This window comes from Panthera onca, chromosome C1 (assembly GCF_046562875.1).
Source record: "Panthera onca isolate mPanOnc1 chromosome C1, mPanOnc1 haplotype 2, whole genome shotgun sequence".
In the NCBI taxonomy this organism is placed as follows: Eukaryota; Metazoa; Chordata; class Mammalia; order Carnivora; family Felidae; genus Panthera; species Panthera onca.
Genome location: NC_138346.1, coordinates 8,802,172 through 8,820,945, shown reverse-complemented (window position 1 = coordinate 8,820,945; position 18,774 = coordinate 8,802,172). Strand labels below are relative to the sequence as shown.

General features: G+C 37.4%; 1 protein-coding gene and 1 long non-coding RNA gene across 3 annotated transcripts in view; one reads left to right on the top strand and one right to left on the bottom strand.

Annotated features, from left to right (window-relative positions):
- Nucleotides 1-18,774, top strand: part of PSMD1 (proteasome 26S subunit, non-ATPase 1) — a 93,755-nt gene that overhangs the window by 47,150 nt on the left and 27,831 nt on the right. Inside the window, exon 17 of the mRNA XM_060624106.2 lies at nucleotides 15,684-15,798. Coding sequence (XP_060480089.1) covers nucleotides 15,684-15,798 — 115 coding nt within the window. The remainder of the gene's footprint in view (nucleotides 1-15,683; nucleotides 15,799-18,774) is intronic.
- Nucleotides 6-5,240, bottom strand: LOC144617111 (uncharacterized). 2 transcript variants are annotated; one of them, XR_013557160.2, is made up of 3 exons: nucleotides 4,891-5,240; nucleotides 1,145-1,292; nucleotides 6-181 (listed from the first exon to the last, which is right to left on the bottom strand). It is a non-coding gene; the product is annotated as an uncharacterized LOC144617111 (long non-coding RNA). The 2 variants fall into 2 exon arrangements; XR_013557159.2 differs by having other exon boundaries at nucleotides 1,145-1,252; nucleotides 4,891-5,232.

The window sequence follows — 18,774 nt, the reverse complement described above, 5'->3', positions numbered from 1 at the left end:
GCATTGTACCCAGGCCACAGAAACACTCAAAAGCCAAAGTTGACTCCTTCCTTTAAAAAATATTTTCAGGTTCTCTAAAATGAGAGCATACATCATCTGTCCATTTCTGTAGGTAAGGCCCAAGTGTTTAGTCTTCAGCAGAGGCTCCACTTTCGTAAGGCTTAGTGAAAGAAACTGATAGCTGTGAAAGAAAGACCGTTGATTAGTTTCTCTTGCTCTCTTTTTTTTTTTTTTTTTTTTTTTTTTTGCTGTAGTGGTAGACTCCTGTTTGAATTTGAATGCCAGTGAGTTCCGAGAGTTTCTCCCTAGATGTATAAAATATGTGAATTGCATTATATTATTTCTTTATTTTAAAAAAATAGTTAAACACTTGAGCTTAGTAGCCCTTCCCATCTGAGTAAGTCTCTTGTGCACTTGTGGCAATGCAACTTAGTTCCATAGTCATATTCCTGATATGCCTCAGGTTATGAAACAGGAGATACATTAATTTTTTCAGTAGTCATAAAAAAAGGCTAGCTGTTTCCGATCCTTGAATGTCTTTTTACCTTTACTCTAGAATATGTACATAAGACTAGAAACATCGAAGCACTAAATAGTTCTGAATAGACCTTTTTGGTACACACTCACCTAGAAATACTTCAAGCCCATGTAAGGTCCAAATAAATCATTTACCAGCTAGGAATCCTTATTTGTAGTTGGGTTTATCTGATCAAGTTTATCTTAATACTGATGTAAATAACATTTTTATGAAACATTTTATAAGTCCTTTAGAGAGAAGGAAAAAAATAATTACTAGAATCCAAATAATTGTTTTTAGTAACTTCATCTTTCAAAGAAAGCCTGTTTCTGCAACAACAAATATTCTCCAAATTTATCACTTTACACCAAATTTCAAACAGTTCTTTCTTTTGGTTTTAAGTAATCGTTTTCTCCCTTAACCTCTGCAGTTTCCTTAGGAAGGAGGGTAAGCTAAGAGGAAGATTAAACCATTTATTCATAAAATCTGTAAATCCCCTATTAAATATCTCCTTTAACATCAGTAAATTTTCATTTAGGCTTTTAAATCACTGAATAGAAATGAAAGATAGCAGTTTTTTTTGAAGAAAGAAAAAAAAACCTTTTAGATTATTTGTTAAATACTTACCTCGTATTGTCAATCTCCCAAGCATGTTATCTTATCTGCTCGGTAGACCTGTTTGCTGCTGTGACTGAAGTTCTCCCGTGGACTTATTCAGAGCCTCCAGCACTGGCACTTGAAAGCAATGAAACAAATGTGTTGTATAGCTGCAAGCCTGCCAAGAAGGTTATTTCCTCTTTGATATATTCATTTTTAGAGAGTAGCAGCATTCATTATAATTCATAAAACTACCAGTTAAGTATGTTGAACCAGTTCATGACCCTATTCATGTTGTGTTTGTAAGAGCTTTCTTTGATATTTGGGGGAATGAAATAAGTCTCTGTCATTCTAGTTTAAGATAGTTTTGTTTCAGATTAATACTGAGCTGTTTTTCCCATTTGAGAAAAAAAAAGTCTAGAAATTCTGGAGCTTGCATTCTGTGAAGATTCTGCCCTGTGAGCCTTACAGTAATTTCCAGAGTTCTAGTTTCAAAACATGATTCTTATCCAGCTTTTATGTGTTTGCTGTGGAACACAATTAATTCTCTCTGGTTGCAACCTTATATAGAAGAGTGCAGAAAGGTCTACATTCTACTTGTATACATAGGTTTTAGCAGAAACTTTCATTGCTCATTTTTCAAGCAGATGTCCTCTGGATTGGGGAGTCGGTTCTTCGGCAGTTTTTTTTTTCCTCCACAGATATATTGGGGAAAGCATACAGAATGTAATGAAAATATATTTCTGCCTTATTTTAGAAAATTGATATAAAAATTTTAACAGCTATGCAAAGTTTTTCTAAACTGTAAGACTAGCTTATTAGCATTAGAACTTCTAGCATTCTCAAAATTTCCTTTTAAAAGATCATCATAGATCCCTCATTTTAATTTTTTTTTTGACATTTATTTATTTTTGGAAGACAGAGACAGAGCACTAGTGGGGGAGGGGCAGAGATAGGGAGACAGAATCCGAAGCAGACTCCAGGCTCTGAGTTGTCAGCACAGAGCCCAATGTGGGGCTCGACTTATGAACCACAAGATAATGACCTGAGTTGAAGTCGGACACTTTACCAATTGAGCCACCCAGGTGCCCCATAGATCCTCATTTTTAAAGTGCTTAATTACTTCCAGGTCAGCCATAGCATTTGTGCCCTTTTTCTGTTTCAAATTTATATTCCTTAGCTTGTGTGGAAGATACTTGATTCATTTCAGTTCTACTGAGCAATTGAGATTTTGTTCAATATTTGTGTTTTTTTTTAACTCAAAATTCAGTATTTTATAAAAAATATTTGCTATGAATTTTGAGTATGAAAACATGTAAAATAATATTCAAGTGGATTTTAATGTTCCAGGATTCTCTTTAGGAATATGGAAATATTCTGAAACACTGCTTTATTCTGAATCACAGTTTAGTACCTGTCACACAATAGGAACATTATATTCAATGAAAAGACTTGTCTGAAACAAGTTTATGTTTATAGATACCTTCATGGATTTGTGTTTATAGATACCATGTTTGTTTATTATTCTTTCAATGTTTATTTATTTTTGAGAGAGAGAGAGAGCGCACAAACAAAGGAGGGGCAGAGAGAGAGGGAGACACAGAATCTGAAGCAGGCTTCAGGCTCCAAACTGTCAGCACAAAGCCTGACAGGGGTTTTAAACTCATGAACCGTAAGATCATGACCTGAGCCAAAATCAGACGCTTAACCTACTGAACCACCCAGGTGCCCCTCTAGATAAAATTTATTAAAATATTCATGGAATATATTTTTTAAATGATGACCATTATTACTATTATACTACTTTACTAGTACTAACCCTCTCACCCACATTCGCTCACCTTTTTTTTAATTGTAAGTATAAGTAGTTAAAATTGGTGGTTGGATTATTTTTTTCTATTTTTAAATTAGTTTAATGGCTAGGGAACATAGCTAGTTCAAACTACTTGTTTGGCAACTTTGGGTTCTTAGAAGTATAGCTGATAATCAGGAAAAAAGCAAGATAATAATGAATAGATGAAAGGTAGACAAGTCTCTCAGTTGGCAATAACTATAAGCCCTCTAAAAACTCACGCATGTTAGATGGAAAGCAGCCTATAAGTCCTCAATCCAAATCCCTTTACATATATACTCACAGAAACATGTCTCTCTCTCCTCTTTAATGAAAATACCACTTGCACATGGTGGTAAATCTAAATAGTACAAAAGAATGGTCAGTGATAGGGGCGCCTGGGTGGCTCAGTCGATTAAGTGTCTCTTGATTTCATATCAAGTCATGATCTAACTAACGGTCGTGAGATAGAGCCCTGCATTGGGTTCCACATGAGTGCAGAGTCTGCTTGGGATTCTCTATCTCCCTCTCTCTCTGCTTTTCCCCTGCTCGCACTCACTCTCTCTCTCAAAAATAAATAAAGAAACTTCAAGAAAAAGTTCAGTGATAAATTCACTCTTGAGACCATTTTAACAAACATTTCGATGCCTACTCCATAAGTAGATTAACAAATTAAAAGGTGGACAGGCACTTTGGTGATAGCAAAAGGGGTCCGCTGAAGAAACAGGAAATACAAAGTGTAGGCATGTAGGTCTACTCAGAATAGAGGCTTGTGGCTCACCTGTAACTCAGCCCTTCACAATTTTACGTGGTATAATACTTGCTACCAGAGTGGTTACTTCTACATATTTAAGAAAAGGTTAAGTCATCTTTATTTAGCTCTGTTTTAGATGGCAGGAATATGTGAAATGCATTTTTTAAAAGATTGCCATCCCAAATGACAATTATATAAAAGTACGATTCATACTAGTTGGATGAAATTTCAGATATCTGGAAACTTCGTTTGTGTGGAATATCTCATTTACCAAGAACTCCAGGTAAATTCTTACTAAAGTAGCTAAAAGTTCAGATTCAGACTCTAATAATTGGTGCATTTTTTCTAAAATAATGCATTTTGTCCCTGGTGCCTTTTTAATTAACTTTTTTATTTTTTAAGTTTATTTATTTATTTTGAAAGAGAGAGTGCATGAGCAGAGACGGGGCAGAGAGAGAGGGAGAGAAAGAATCCCAGGCAGGCTCCAAGATTTCAGTGCAGATCCCAATATGGGGCTTGATCCCACGAACCATGAAATCATGACCTGAACCGAGATCAAGAGTCAGGTGTTTAACTGACTGAGCCATCCAGGCACCTCCTTTTAATTTATGGAACAGATTCTTTGACTTAAAAGAGCAGTCTAAGACTCAGATTGTCTAAAACTGAACTTCTGCTCTTTCCCTCCGAATCTGCTCTATGTATTGGTTTCTTTATCTCTGGCAAAGGTATTTGCATCCTTCCACTCTCTTTTTCTCACATTCTGCGTGTTATCCGTCAAGAAATCTTGTTGGGGCACTTGGAAAGCTCGGTCGTTTAAGCGTCCAACTCCTCGTTTCAGCTCAGGTCATGATCTCCCAACATGTGAGTTTGAGCCCGCATATGGCTCTGTGCTAGTGGCACAGAGCCTGCTTGCCATTCTCTCTGCCTCTGCCCGCCCCCCCCCCGCCCCCCCCCCGCCACTTCAAAATAAAAAAATAAACTTAAAATATCTTGTTGGTTCTACCTTCAGTGTGTGTGTGTGTGTGTGTGTGTGTGTGTGTGTGTGTGTATACACACACACACACACATATATGTATATGTGTATACATGTACATATATACACGTGTGTGTGTGTGTGTGTGTGTGTGTGTGTGTGTGTGTGTGTATTATACACTGAATTTCCCCCCCCCACATCTACTGCTGCCATCTTACCTTACTAAGTCACCATCATATCTTGACTGGATTTCCAGGTAGCCTCTTAACCAGTCTTCTTTCTTCTACCTTTGCCCTCTGTTCTCAGTAAAGCAGCCAAAATGACCCTTTTAACACAAGTCAGATCATATAATTCCTTTGTTCAGAATTCTCCATTGGCCCTTAATTTCACTCACAGTAAAAGCCAAAGTTCTAATAAACCCCTGGCCTATAAAGTTCCTGTAAAGCTTTTATGATTTGGCCATAGTTTCAACTATTCTTCCCCTTCTTCATGACACTCAAACCATTGGCCTTTGCTGCTTCGCAAACATGCCTGGCATTGTTCCAGCATAGGGATATGCATGAGCTGTTTCCTCTACCTGATACACTCTTCCCCCACATAACCACTTGGCTTGCTTCCTCACTGCCTTCCTGTCCTTGCCTAAATATCACTTTATCATTGAAGCCTACTCTGAGTGCCATAATTAATACTGTTAAACGCTCCTCTCCTGGCTCTTCCAATACCCCTTACCGTGACTTACTTTTTTTTTTTTTTTTGAAAGGGGGGGGTGGGGGGAGAGAGCACGCATGAGTGGGGAGGAGCAGAGGGAGAGAGAGAATCCCAGGCAGGCTCCACATTACCAGCACAGAGTGGCACTCCAATTCATGGAACTGTGAGATCATGACCTGAGTTGAAATCAAAGAGTCAGATACTTAACCGACTGAGCCACCCAGTCACCCCTATTAATTTCTTATCTTCCTCTGAATGGGCTGTACTTTCTTACTTCTTTGCATGACTGTTAATTTTTTATTGAAAACTGGGTATTTTGAATATTATACTGTGGCAACAAAGGAAATCAGACTCTTCCCCCCTTCCAAGGGTTTATTATTGCTGCTTGTTATAGATTGGTGACTTTTCTAAAGTAGTGTTATAAAGTCTGTATTCTTTCTCATGAATGGCCACTGAAGTCTGTGTTACATTAGCTTAGTGTTCAGCTAGTGTTTTTGCTAGAGTTTCCTTCATTGCCTGGAGCCAAGAAAAGAAAAATCAAAGGAAAAGGAAAAAGACTATTTGCAAATTGGCTGTGTGCTAGGGCGCTCCTTCAACACTTAACCAGGTCATTTACCACTCTGCCTTAGCTTTCGCTTCCTGTTTGTGCACAGCCTGAGATGAAAGTTTACAGTTCTCAGGCCTTTCCTGAGTATGCATCCAGCCCTGAGTATGCGTGTGGTATTCTCAATTCCCCCAGTATACGCGGGAGCTTTTAGAAGCCCTTATTAACTCCACATATCTCCTTTCCCAGCCTCTTTCTTTCCAAGCTTTTTGGTCTGTTTATTTCCTATCCTATTAACCCCTTTTATAAGGGTTATGGCCAATACTTTCGCCTTTAAGTGTTTTCAGCAAATATCACCTGGGAAGTTGCTGCAGCCCTGGGAGTACTCTAAGTTTGGTGAAACAAAGGCAGACTGTGCACTGGTGCTTCAAGGAGCCACCAGACAGGTTGAAACATAGCCACGATTCTGTGAGAATAGTCTTCCTTTCTCCCTCTCATTAGCAGCCTGTACCAGGACACAGGCCATGCTCTCCACTGAACCCACCAATCTCGGGAGTAGGGGTGGTAGGCAGGCAGTTGAAAATGTCACAGCCCTCCCTTACAACAATGATTCCTTAAGCTGTCCCCTGGTTGTTGTAAGTTTTTGACTAGATTGCAGAGTTCTATACAAGTTGATTCTGACAGTTTTTGCCAGATTGTTAATGCCAGACAGAGCTGCTTATGACTATCTACTTTTATCAAGAACAGAAGAATAAGATTTCTTAAAATATCAGTGAAACTCTATAATACAACTTGATGTCATGAAATGGCAATGTCCTTTAATCAAAAGAACTCTTATACCTGGAATTATAGTTGATGATCATAAAAGATCCAAATATTTTTATGTAAAGTTGCTCAGCTCTGCAAGTCTTCAGTAATCCCTGTAATCAGCTATTATAAACAGACTTTTATCATCGGGACACTTATTTAAATATCAGAAATGAATTAAACTTTCTGAGAATTGAGGTACATTTTCATTTTTATAAAATCAAGGAAATACCAATGAAATCTTTAATAATCTACAAGTTAATAGCATCCCACTCATACTGTAGACTTTTCTTGGTTTGGTCATTTTAAGGGCTGGTGGGAATGTACTAATAATATACTATAACTTTTTTAATATTACAGATTTCTCTAGATACAGGGATGCAATTTGATATATTTTTAAAGAAATCCCTCCTTTTTTTAAAGTTTATTTATTTTGAGAGAATCTGAGAACACGAGTGAGGGAGGGGCAGAGAGAGAGAGAGAGAGAGAGAGAGAGAGAATCCCAAGCAAGGGGCTCGAACTCACATATGATGAGATCATGACCTGAGCTGAAACCAACAGTCAGATGCTTAAGCGACTGAGCCACCAGGAACCCCTGAAATTTGATATTTTAAGAACCATGTTTCTTATTATGGTGAAGTAGCAATTTCTCTGTATTTATAAATTTGTTTAATGTTTATTTTTGAGAGAGAGCACACGAGCAGGAGAGGCAGAGAGAGGTGGGGACAGGATCCAAAGCAGGCTCCACACTGTCAGCAGAGAGCCTGATGTGAGACTCAAACTCGTGAACCATGAGATCATGACCTGAGCTGAGGTCAGACACTTAACTGACTGAGCCACCCAGATGCCCTTTTGTATTTATAAATCTTATGAAGCTGCTCTCTTCTCCCTTTTGAGATATTTTTGCCCTACTTTGGTAGCACCTGAAAGAAATCAATCTGTTTGGAAATAAAGCAAAAGCTTATCTAAAACTGTAGCTATTTTTAGTTATCTGAAGTCTAGTAAAATGATTTAAAAATATATGTATATATTAAAGGTAGGACTAAATTTGTAAGGTTTAGGACAGGATCTGTGTAATTTTGTTTTTGTTTTCTTGGTACTTTACATGTAGTAGGTAGATATAAACTGATAAAGTGGAAATCCACACATAGCAGTAGCTTGTGATATGGAAGTTTATGGGATAAAAGTATGCTTGGGAAACAAAACTGCTTCCTTCTTTTTCGGTTATTTTCCTGATAATGCATATTTGATGTATCTTTTTTATATTGTGATGAAAATAAAATTCAAAAAATCTATCTCTCTGCTTTTTATCCTAATGATACTCACTTTTTTATTTTTATAAACCAAAAAGTAAAGGAGAACAAGAAAAGTTGCTACAATTCCCACTACTTTTAGCTCCATTGTTAAAAACAAATGCAGCTAACAAATTTATAATTGAGTAAATACACTTTTAAATTTAACATACCAAAACATAAATATGTGAAAAAAAGCTGTCGTATGTGATACATTTTATGCTAATACAGTGGTTTCCAAACTGTTGAATCCCTTGCTCTCTACCTCCCCCTCTCCAATAAAACAAAATCCACTATTTTCCTGTGACTTGATCACTTCTAGACATTTATTTTTTTAAATATGTTCATGGAGACATAGAGATGAGGTGAGTTTTTATTGCTGATCAGGGATAAGTCATTTAAATACTTTATTATAAATGCTGATCTGAGTCTGAGGAAAGTATATCAAATGACAGGAATTATTTCGTGATGTTATCTGAGAGAATTTTTTAGAAAAGCTAAGAGTTAAGTAGTGTCAGAATTATCTAAAATAACTGAAAGAAAGCCTTATGGGCTACTATTAAAGATTTGGTGTATTTTCTTTTAATTTAATTTCTCCCCATCTCTTGCTTTTCCTCGCCTCTTTTTGTTTCCTTCTTGCAGTTTATTTGTTGAAGAAACAAGGTCATTATTACTGTCAAGTTTCCACAGTATGGGTTTTGCTAATTGCACCCTGCATCCCTGTATGTAAAATAGTGTGGTTTTTAGTCTTCTCTATTTCCTATAAATTGATAATTGGATATCGGAGCTTGGTTGATCACATTGAGGCTCAGTTTCTCTCCCTCCCTCCCTCTCTCTCTCCTCTCTCTCTCTCTCTCTCTCTCCCTCCCTCCCTCCCTCCCCCCTCCCCTCCCCCCTTTGGAGGGACAGGGCTGGCAGTACACATAAGGTGTACTTGTTTCCATTTTTATGATATCAGTAGTCATTGATAATTATCCTGAAGTCCATTAATTCATTCCAAGCCTCAAAGTGATGTTGATAATTATTTTACCACTTATTCATTTATTAACTTACTTTAAAATTTTTATATTTATACATACATTCTACATATATTATAATGTTTAGACAAAGATTAATGTGTAGAAATTTTGCTTTCAGCGAATATTTACATTCCAATCATTGCTTAGAAAGATCTTTTGTCCTTTTAGAGCTACTTGCTAAAAATTAAAGTAAACATAGAATATTCTGGCTTTATTGTACTCTTGAAGGGACTGAATGTCTAAGCTAATTTATTAAAGAATTTATAATTTCTTGTCTTAACACTTAAACTGAAGAATGTGTCAGGATTGGAACTGTTATAGACTGAGAAATTTGACAAGAATTTTTTTATGTTCTTTGAGTTTATAGCCTCACAACCTATTTCAGTCTTTATGGTAATCAACTAGATAAAGCTCTGCATTAAGCTCCCAGTATTTATGTTTGCTGGCAAAATTTTCTCTGAACCTTATGAAACTATTAATATCTTATTCTAAGTATAATACTTTTTTAATAAGTGAACATCATGAAATAAATGAAGTTTTAAGATACATTTAGAATAAGCTCTTTTGTGTTAGTTTTCCCTGGAATGTCTTACCCTGGCTGCAGCCAAGGGATGAGTGGGTAAATGTTCTGTGCCATTAGCTCCTTAAAAACTTGGTGAGGATATCTGGAGGTCAGGACTCTGAATACAACGAGCTTTCTAGGTTTAATATCCAACTCACTTTATATTATTTTGCATGAATATTTGGGCATGAGTTACTACCTTCCCTTTTTTACAAGTAAGAACCCAAACCACAGCTAGAGTAACCAAATTCCTGGTTCTGATCCAAAGACAATTTCTGGTAATGCATTTAGATTTCAGTCATTATAATACGGTATTCTACTCTGTCTGTCATACATCCCACCAACTCTCCCCAGCATAAATAAGGTGGAACAGATACCATATTATGGGTAATGCAGTTAAGGCTCAGAGAGATTTAGTGGTTGCCACTCTGTTATTAATTGGCTGTGCTGGAATTGGAATTCAGGTCTTTCTGATTCCAAACCCATGTTCTCCCTACCACAGCAAAATGAAGGCAAGAGGAAAAGAAGGCAGAGAGATTATTTAAGGAGTCACTGTTACTTCCAGTGAGAGATTATTGAGGCCTGAAACAGGCAGTGGAAACAGAAACAAGATTTAAGGGTTTCACATGACTTGGTGGTAGATAAGATACGGGGAATGAGAGAATAGAATGATTAAAGAAAGATGTGAGTTTCCTGGGTGTGTAAATGAAATGTCATGGGAAGGGAAGCAGTTTACAGGAGGGCTGGCCCTTATTCCTCTTTCTGTATGGAATTCTGTCTGTTGGTTGAGGTGTTTGTCGTATATTTGGTTGAAGACATTGTAGGCACTTTGAAATTCAGGGTACTACTTAGCTTATTTAATCTTTTGGTAGTGAATACAAGGGAGTTTAACAGGGTGTATATTCATTTTATTTATTTATTTTATTTAAATCCAAGTTAACATAGTGTAATAGTAGTTTCAGGAATAGAATTTAGTTATTCATCACTTATGTATAACATCCAGTGCTATTCTCAACAAGGGCCCTCCTTAATGCCCATCACTGATTTAACCCATATCCCCACCCAACACCCCTCCAGCAGCCATCAGTTTTGTTCTGTTTAAGAGTCTCTTATTGTTTGCCTCCCTCTCTGTTTTTATCTTATTTTTCCTTCCCTTCCCCTATGTTCATCTGTTTTGTTTCTTATACATTATACATATGTTCATCTGTTTTGTTTCTTATACATTATATATATATACATATATAATATGTATATATATAATATATACACCACATCTTCTTTATCCATTTGTAAGTTGATGGACATTTGGGCTCTTACCATAATTCTGTTATTGTTGATAGCACTACTATAAACATTGGTGTGCATGTGCCCCTTCAAATCAGCATTTTTTTTATCCTTTGGATAAATACTTAGTAGTGCAATTACTGGATCGTAGGGTAGTTCTATTTTTAATTTTTTGAGGAACCTCCATACTGTTTTCCAGGGTGGCTGTATTTCCAGTTTGCATTCCCACCAGCAGTGTGAAAGTGTTCCCCTTTCTCCGCATCCTTGCCAACATCTATTATTGCCTGAGTTGTTAATTTTAGCCATTCTGACAGGTGTGAGGTAATATCTCATTGTGGTTTTGATTTGTATTTCCCTGATGATGAGTGATGTTGACTATCTTTTCATGTGTCTGTTAGCCATCTGGATGTCTTCTTTCGAAGTGTCTGTTCATGTCTTTTGCCCATTTCTTTACTGGATTACTCATTTTTTGGGTGTTGAGTTTGATAACTTCTTTTTAGATTTTGGATATTAACCCTTTATCCGATATGTCATTTGCAAATATCTTCTCTCCTTCCTGTGGTTGCCTTTTAGTTTTGCTGATTGTTTCCTTTGCTGTGCAGAAGCTTTTTATCTTGATGAGGTCCCAGTAGTTCATTTTTGCTTTGTTTCCCTTGCCTCCAGGCGACATGTCTAGTAAGAAATTGCTGCGGCCGAGGTCAAAGAGATTGTTGCCTGTTTTCTTCTGTAGGATTTTAATGGTTTCCTGTCTTATATTTAGGTCTTTCATCCATTTTGAGTTTATTTTTGTGTATGGTGTAAGAAAGTGGTTTAGGTTCATTCTTCTGCATGTTGCTGTCCAGTTTTCCCAACACCATTTGCTGAAGAGGCTGTCTTTTTTCCATTGGATATTCTTTCCTGCTTTGTTGATGATTAATTGGCCATACATATGTGAGTCCATTTCTGGGTTCTCTATTCTATTCCATTGATCTATGTGTCTGTTTTTGTGCCAGTACCATACTGTCTTGATGATTAGAGCTTTGTAATGCAGCGTAAAGTCCAGAATTGTGATGCCTCCAGTTTTGATTTTCCTTTTCAACATTACTTTGGCTATTTGGGGTAACAGAGTGTATATCCTTTTTTTTTTTTTTTTTTTTTAATTCTTTTTTAAAGTTTAGTTTTTGAGAGAGAGCAGGGGAAGGGCAAAAGGGAAAGGGGACAGAGGATCTGAAGCAGGCTCCACGCTGACAGCAGAGAGCCCCTTGTGGGGCTTGAACTCACCAACTGTGAGATCATGACTGGAGCCAAAGTCAGACGCTTAACAGGTTGAGCCACCCAGATGCCCCTGTATTCTTAATTCCTTTGTCATTATGTTATTCCTATGGCACTTAACCTAGTGAGAATTATAAATTCACAGTTATACTGAAGGACTACCCTGAGGTTTATGGCCTCAGCAGATTGCCAGTGTGATAGACCCCATGTGCATAGAACAGTGTTTCTGCCTATATACTTATATTGCCGTATTTTTCCTTCTCTAGTGAAGGATTAGAAAAAAGACACCATATTCTTGAAAACATTTATTTATTAATATGATTTGATGTTGAGGTTGCACAAAATATTCAGTAAAGAAACAGTAGTTAATAGCCAGTATGTTGAGAGAAAGGAGTTCATATATGCATGTATGATCAGATGATATAGCAGTGACTTGTGCGTATTCCCTTGCATAGTTCCTGCTCTACGGTAAGTTTGTATAGATAATAAAGCTGGCAAGTTGACTGTTGACTACAAGCCCAGAAATTGTACTGAAACAACAAATTAGAATTAGGTACTGGAGCACTTGGGTGGCTCAAATGGTTAAGTGTCCAACTGGCTCAGGTCATGATCTCATGGTTCCTGAGTTTGAGCCCTGCATTGGCCACTGCACTGACAGTGCGGAGCCTGCTTGAGACTCTCTCTTTCTCTCTCTTTCTCTCTCTCTCTCTCTCTCTCTCTCTCTCTCTCTCTCCCCCTCCCCACAAATAAATAAATAAACTTTTAAAAAAAGAATTAGGTACCTATTTCAACTGGTGTTTCATTTTTTCAAGCAGGCTTTACCTAGCCCTCTGTGTGGTCTCCCTACTGAGAACTTTAAAGCACAATAAAATTAAGACACTCAATTAGCCCTAATGGGGCAGCACAGGTACTTGTTAACTTTCCCTTTTTTTGATTATGCAGCTAAATTATAAACTTCAGAGGGCAAGGGAACAGGGAAGGTTTGATTCCCGCCCCCACCCCCACCCCACCCTCTGCCAGAGGTTAATTAACCATTAGGCTTTGAACCTAGTAAAAATACTTACTGTTTAAGTCTATAACTATAAATTTATCTTGGTTCCTTTTACGTTTTACTAAATAATAAAAATTATTTTGTCTTTAGTATCAAGCACTCTGCTAATAATTTATGGAAAATAAAATATATAGAAAACACAGTATTAGCCCTTGGGATATGTTCAGTCTTGAGTTGGTTTTATTTGTAATTAATTTGGTGACAGAATCCTTGAGTTGGTCAGAGAATTTTAGTATCGAGTTATGGACAGAGCTCTAAGTTCTTAGCCTAATAGGAGTGAAAAATAAAAGTTAAATAAAAGTAAACTATAAGTTGCAGAATGACTCTGCAACAACGTATTGGTGTAATACCACTTTAAGTCTCATAGGAATATTTCTCATTGAAGAAATGTCCTGTAATAATGAACATTGAAAACCTTTGATGTTTGGTTCATTAAAAGCTATGAACCAAAGCTAATTGTAAAGTGGGACAGACATTATGGAACTTCTAGTCCCATTCTTCTTTTTTCATACATAGAAAGGAAGCCCAGAATGTTTGGTTCATTGAATCTTGTCTAAATTATCTCAGCTGTTTAGAGGCAAAACAGGAACTGGAACATGGGTTTCTGACTTTATGGCTTCCTTTTATGTAACATATTGTTATTTATGTCACTATGCATTAACTGAAGGTATGTATGTTATTACTATATTTTTAATTATTTGCTCATTTTGTTTTTTATATTACTCCTGCAAAAAGAAAAGTTATCGGGGCACCTGGGTGGCTCAGTTGGTTAAGCGTCTGATTTCACCTCAGGTCATGATCTCACGGTTTGTGAGTTCGAGCCCTGTGTCGGGCTCTGTGCTGACAGCTCAGAGCCTGGAGCCTGTTTCAGATTCTGTGTCTCCCTCTCTCTCTCTGACCCTCCCCCATTCATGCTCTGTCTCTCCCTGTCTCAAAAGTAAATAAACGTTAAAAAAAAAAATTTAAAAAAAAAAGTTATCTGTAATTACAAAAAGAAGAAAGTGACTTGCCTAATGTCACATACTAAGAAATTAGCAAAACTAGGACTAGAACCCAGATCTTCTGTTTCCTAGTGCACTGAATCTTTCACAGCCCCAAACTTTTTCTCCATGGTGTTGTCATTAGTATTATTTATAGATTATTCCTACTAGGAAACTTAGTCAAACTGAGAACATTTTCGAGAAAGAATGATGGACTCTGTTGTAAGCAGTAAATAATCCAACTTTCTCTTGTAGCAAAATTCCACTTTTCTGGATGGTTTTCATCAATTTGCCTCTATTCCATTTGAAATTTGAGTTTGCCACTTACTAGAATTTGAGGCTAGAGGATAGTTCAAACAGAGTTATAGATTTTAATTGGTCTGTAGGTAATTACTGTTTCATTCACAACAAGATCGTCTTTTAAAAGATTTTTATTAAATGTAGTATATGGTAGTGTTTTTTTTAAGTTGTTATTGAATGTAATATCCAAAAATATGCACATAATCAGCCAACAGCTTCATGAATTTTCGCAACTGAACAAACACAGTGTATAACACACACCCAGTTCAAGATCATTATCAGCCTCCCATACATTCCCCTTACACTCATTTCTAGTTACTACCCCTATCCTGCTGCCCCCTATAGAGTAATCACTATAACAGTAATCACTATAACACTATAATAGTCTTTTAATGAGTCAGGTACTTCATTAGTCAGGGTCATCCTATTTTTTTGGTCTTGGCCGAAGTATATGAAGAGGATGAGAAGAGAACAGTTTCTGTTCTTACCAACACAAAAATAATTGAAAACAGAATTTTTTCATTATTAAGGCATATTTACCAATTTTGTATTCAATCAGTAATACTGGGTGACTCAAATCTTGTGTTCCACTTTGGAAACATACGGAGTCTCTGTAACAACTTTTGTCTTCTGAAAACACAGTAAGCAGGAAATATAAGAATTGATGTAGAGCATTGTGTGCTCCCCATGGTTATTTTCCACAATGGAGGAGGCATGAGGGAATGACTAATGCTCTAAGGCAGAGCTGTGGTTGAGGAATCACTGATACGTTCCACTTTCTTTGTGTATGTTCTGTGAATATTGAAGATAGATTTTTAATGTCAATAATTGGAATTCCGTGGATTTTTATTTTTAATTTTTTTTTAACGTTTTATTTTATTTTTGAGACAGAGAGAGACAGAGCATGAACGGGGGAGGGGCAGAGAGAGAGGGAAACACAGAATCTGAAACAGGCTCCAGGCTCTGAGCTGTCAGCACAGAGCCCGACGCGGGGCTCGAACTCACAGACCGTGAGATCATGACCTGAGCTGAAGTCGGAAGCTTAACCGACCAAGCCACCCAGGCGCCCCGCGTGGATTTTTAATTCTCCGACTTCTGTGTGAAATATAATTATTGTTTTCCATAAGTTAAAAAAAATTTGGTTAAAATTCTTCCATCTTGATTTAAAATATTTTACCTGTAACACTGTCTTCACTTTCTCTATTCTTCTCAGGACCCCTGAACAGTGCCCCAGCGTTGTTTCATTGTTGTCAGAGAGTTACAATCCTCACGTGCGTTATGGAGCTGCTATGGCCCTAGGCATCTGCTGTGCTGGTACCGGAAACAAGGTAAAGTCCAAAGCCGGTGGGGTCAGTTCTTTCCTGGCACCAGACTGTTTTCCCTCGCAGAGAAGTTTATGCATCCGCTGCAAAAATACAAGTGTGGTGTGATCTGTAAGAGGAAACTTGCCTCACAAAGCTTACCAGAACTTCCTTCCTCACTTTACTATGCTGGATTGCTCAAAGCCAGTTATGAACAAACCAGGGGAGCCTACCTGGCTCAGTTGGAAGAGTGTGTGACTCTTGATCTCGGGGTCATGAGTTTGAGCCCCGTGTTGGGTATAGAGAGTACTTAAATTTTTTTTTAATTTTTTTTACTGTTTATTTTTTGAGAGAAAGACAGAGCTCAAGGAGGGGAGGAGCAGAGAGAGAAGGAGGCATAGAATCTGAAGCAGGCTCCAGGCTCCGAGCTGTCAGCACAGAGCCTGATGCAGGGCTCAAACTCAGGAACCATGAGATCATGACCTGAGCCAGAGTTAACTGACTAAGCCACCCAGGTGCCCCAGAGATTATTTAAATTAAAAAAAAAATTTTTTTTTTAATTAAAATAGAACAAACCACATTCCATGGGGTGGCTGTAATGGAGACATGCTGTTGAATTTCTCTTTGAGAGCATTGATTTCTTTCAAAAAAGAAAAAGATAAAATACTTTTTTCTTTAAAGAATTTGGTCATTTTAAATGGTAATTTACATGTTTAATTTTCATGATTAGTAGTGTGGAAATCAAAATTCTCGTATAAGAGCACCAAAATCAATCCGCTTTGATTTCTTTTTTTGTTTTATTTTAAACAAATCACTTTAAGTGCCATTTGCCTGATCTCTCCTCACAAACATAACAGATAACCTGATATTTGTTAAGTCCTCAAAAGTGACAAAATAAAGAGTTGGGTTAGATAAGTAGATGATTGGAAAGTACAGTTCATCATGAGATTCATAAAGAAATGCACTGTTGCTGAAACAAGTATTCTTGATTTATAGCAGTGACCTAATCATAACATTTTTTGCCTTCCATAACACAAATGGACACACCTTGACCACTGCCCCAAGCTCAACTTTTTTTTCCTTTTTTTTTTTTGAGAGAGAGAGGGTGCAAATGAGCAAGGGGCAGAGAGAGAGAGAAGCAGGGCTCCCCTGAAGCGGAGCTCAAGCTCACTGGACCTGGGACTCAAACTCACGAACTGTGAGATCATGACCTGAGCCGAAGTCAGATGCTTGAGGACTGAGCCACTCAGGCGCCCCAAACTTTTTTGTTTTAATGGAGTGCATGAGGGAACACGAACATAACGAGAATGAGAACATCTAGAACAAGAACATAATTAGGGTATGCTTCTGATGTCTTTACATCAGAGAGAAGGAGAACACTTTGAATGTTTATTCATTTTTGAGAGAGAGCATGAGCGGAGACGGGCAGAGAGGAAGAGGGAGACAAAGGATCCAAAGCAAGCTCTGTGTTGACAGCAGCAAGCCCGATGTGGGGCTTGAACTCACAAACCATGGGATCGTGACCTGAGCTAGCCATACACTCAGCTGAGCCACCCCAGTGCCCCAGAAGGAATCATTTTTTTATCCTCTGTTGTCCAAACTAGATAAAATAAAACATAGGTATTTATTGATTGATCCAGGAATTAAATTTTAATTTGCTTGACTTTTTCTCAAATAAAGGGTATTAGTATTGGATACTAATAACTTTTACTAGTCCTGTAAAATGTTACTGAAGCTAGGAATTAATATGGGCATTTTCACTACATGTGACAAGAATTACATAAAAATTTATAGAGAAACATTCCCTTCCAGTATTTCTCATTCATCTCCTTACCCTGCTTTATTTTTCATCATGGCACTTATCACCACCCAACGTATTTTTACACCTGTTTATTTGTTGTCTATCTCCTCTCCACTGAATTGTAAGGTCCCTGAGAACACAATGTTCATTGCTGGAATCTAAGGTCAGACCTGGCACACAGTAGGTTTCACTAAATATTTGTCAACCCAGTGATTGGGGGCTGGGGGACCTGGGTGGCTCAGTTGGTTAATAGTCCAACTTCAGCTCAGGACATGATCTCGCTTTTCATGAGTTCAAGCCCTGTGTCAGGCTCTGTGCTGACAGCTTAGAGCCTGGAACCTGCTTCGGATTCTTTGTCTTGCTCTTCTCTGCCCCTCCCCCACTCATGTGCGCACACGCGCGCTGTCTCTCTCAAAAATAAATAAACACATAAAAAATTTTAATTTAAAAAAATCAATGATGGGGTGGAGATTATTTAAGGATATGATAGTGAACAAGTTGGACATAGTCTGTCATCACAGAGATTTGTTTTTAAAATGCTTTTGTTTCTTTTGGGGGAGAATTTCTTACATGAGAATATATCTGCAGTTTTATTGGAAATATCATTGGGTAGGGGCACCTGGGTGGCTCAGTTGGTTGAGCATCTGACTCTTGATTTCATCTCAGGTCATGAGATCATGGGATCCCAGGTCATGGGATCAAGCCCCACATTGGGCTCCGCCCTGAGTATGGCACCTGCTTAAGATTCTGTCTCCCTCTGCCCCTCTCCCCCAGTCACATGTGATGTCTTTCTCTCTCTCTCAAAAAAAAATTTTTTTTTAATAAAATACAAATATCATTGAGTATATAAAATACAGTTTATAGAAATTGGCCTTCATTTTTTTTTTCTGGGATACATCTGTAAACAAAGGAAAAATATAGATAGATGTTTTTCAAAGTATTTTCTCCCTCAGGTCTTCAGTAGACATTTATGGCAGGCCTCATAAGTTAAATATTTTAAGTTAGATTTTTTTTCTTTCCAGATTATTCTAACCTTAATATGATATCTAGGAGCAAATGTTGTTTGAGACACAGCATCTGAACAAGTTAATTCAATGAGAAATTTTTATTACTCCTACTAAGCAAGTCTGCTTTGTTTCTAGATAGTTTGTGTGGTCTCCATATCAGTACCTATCTGACCAAGGTTTGGTGCTTTATGTTTG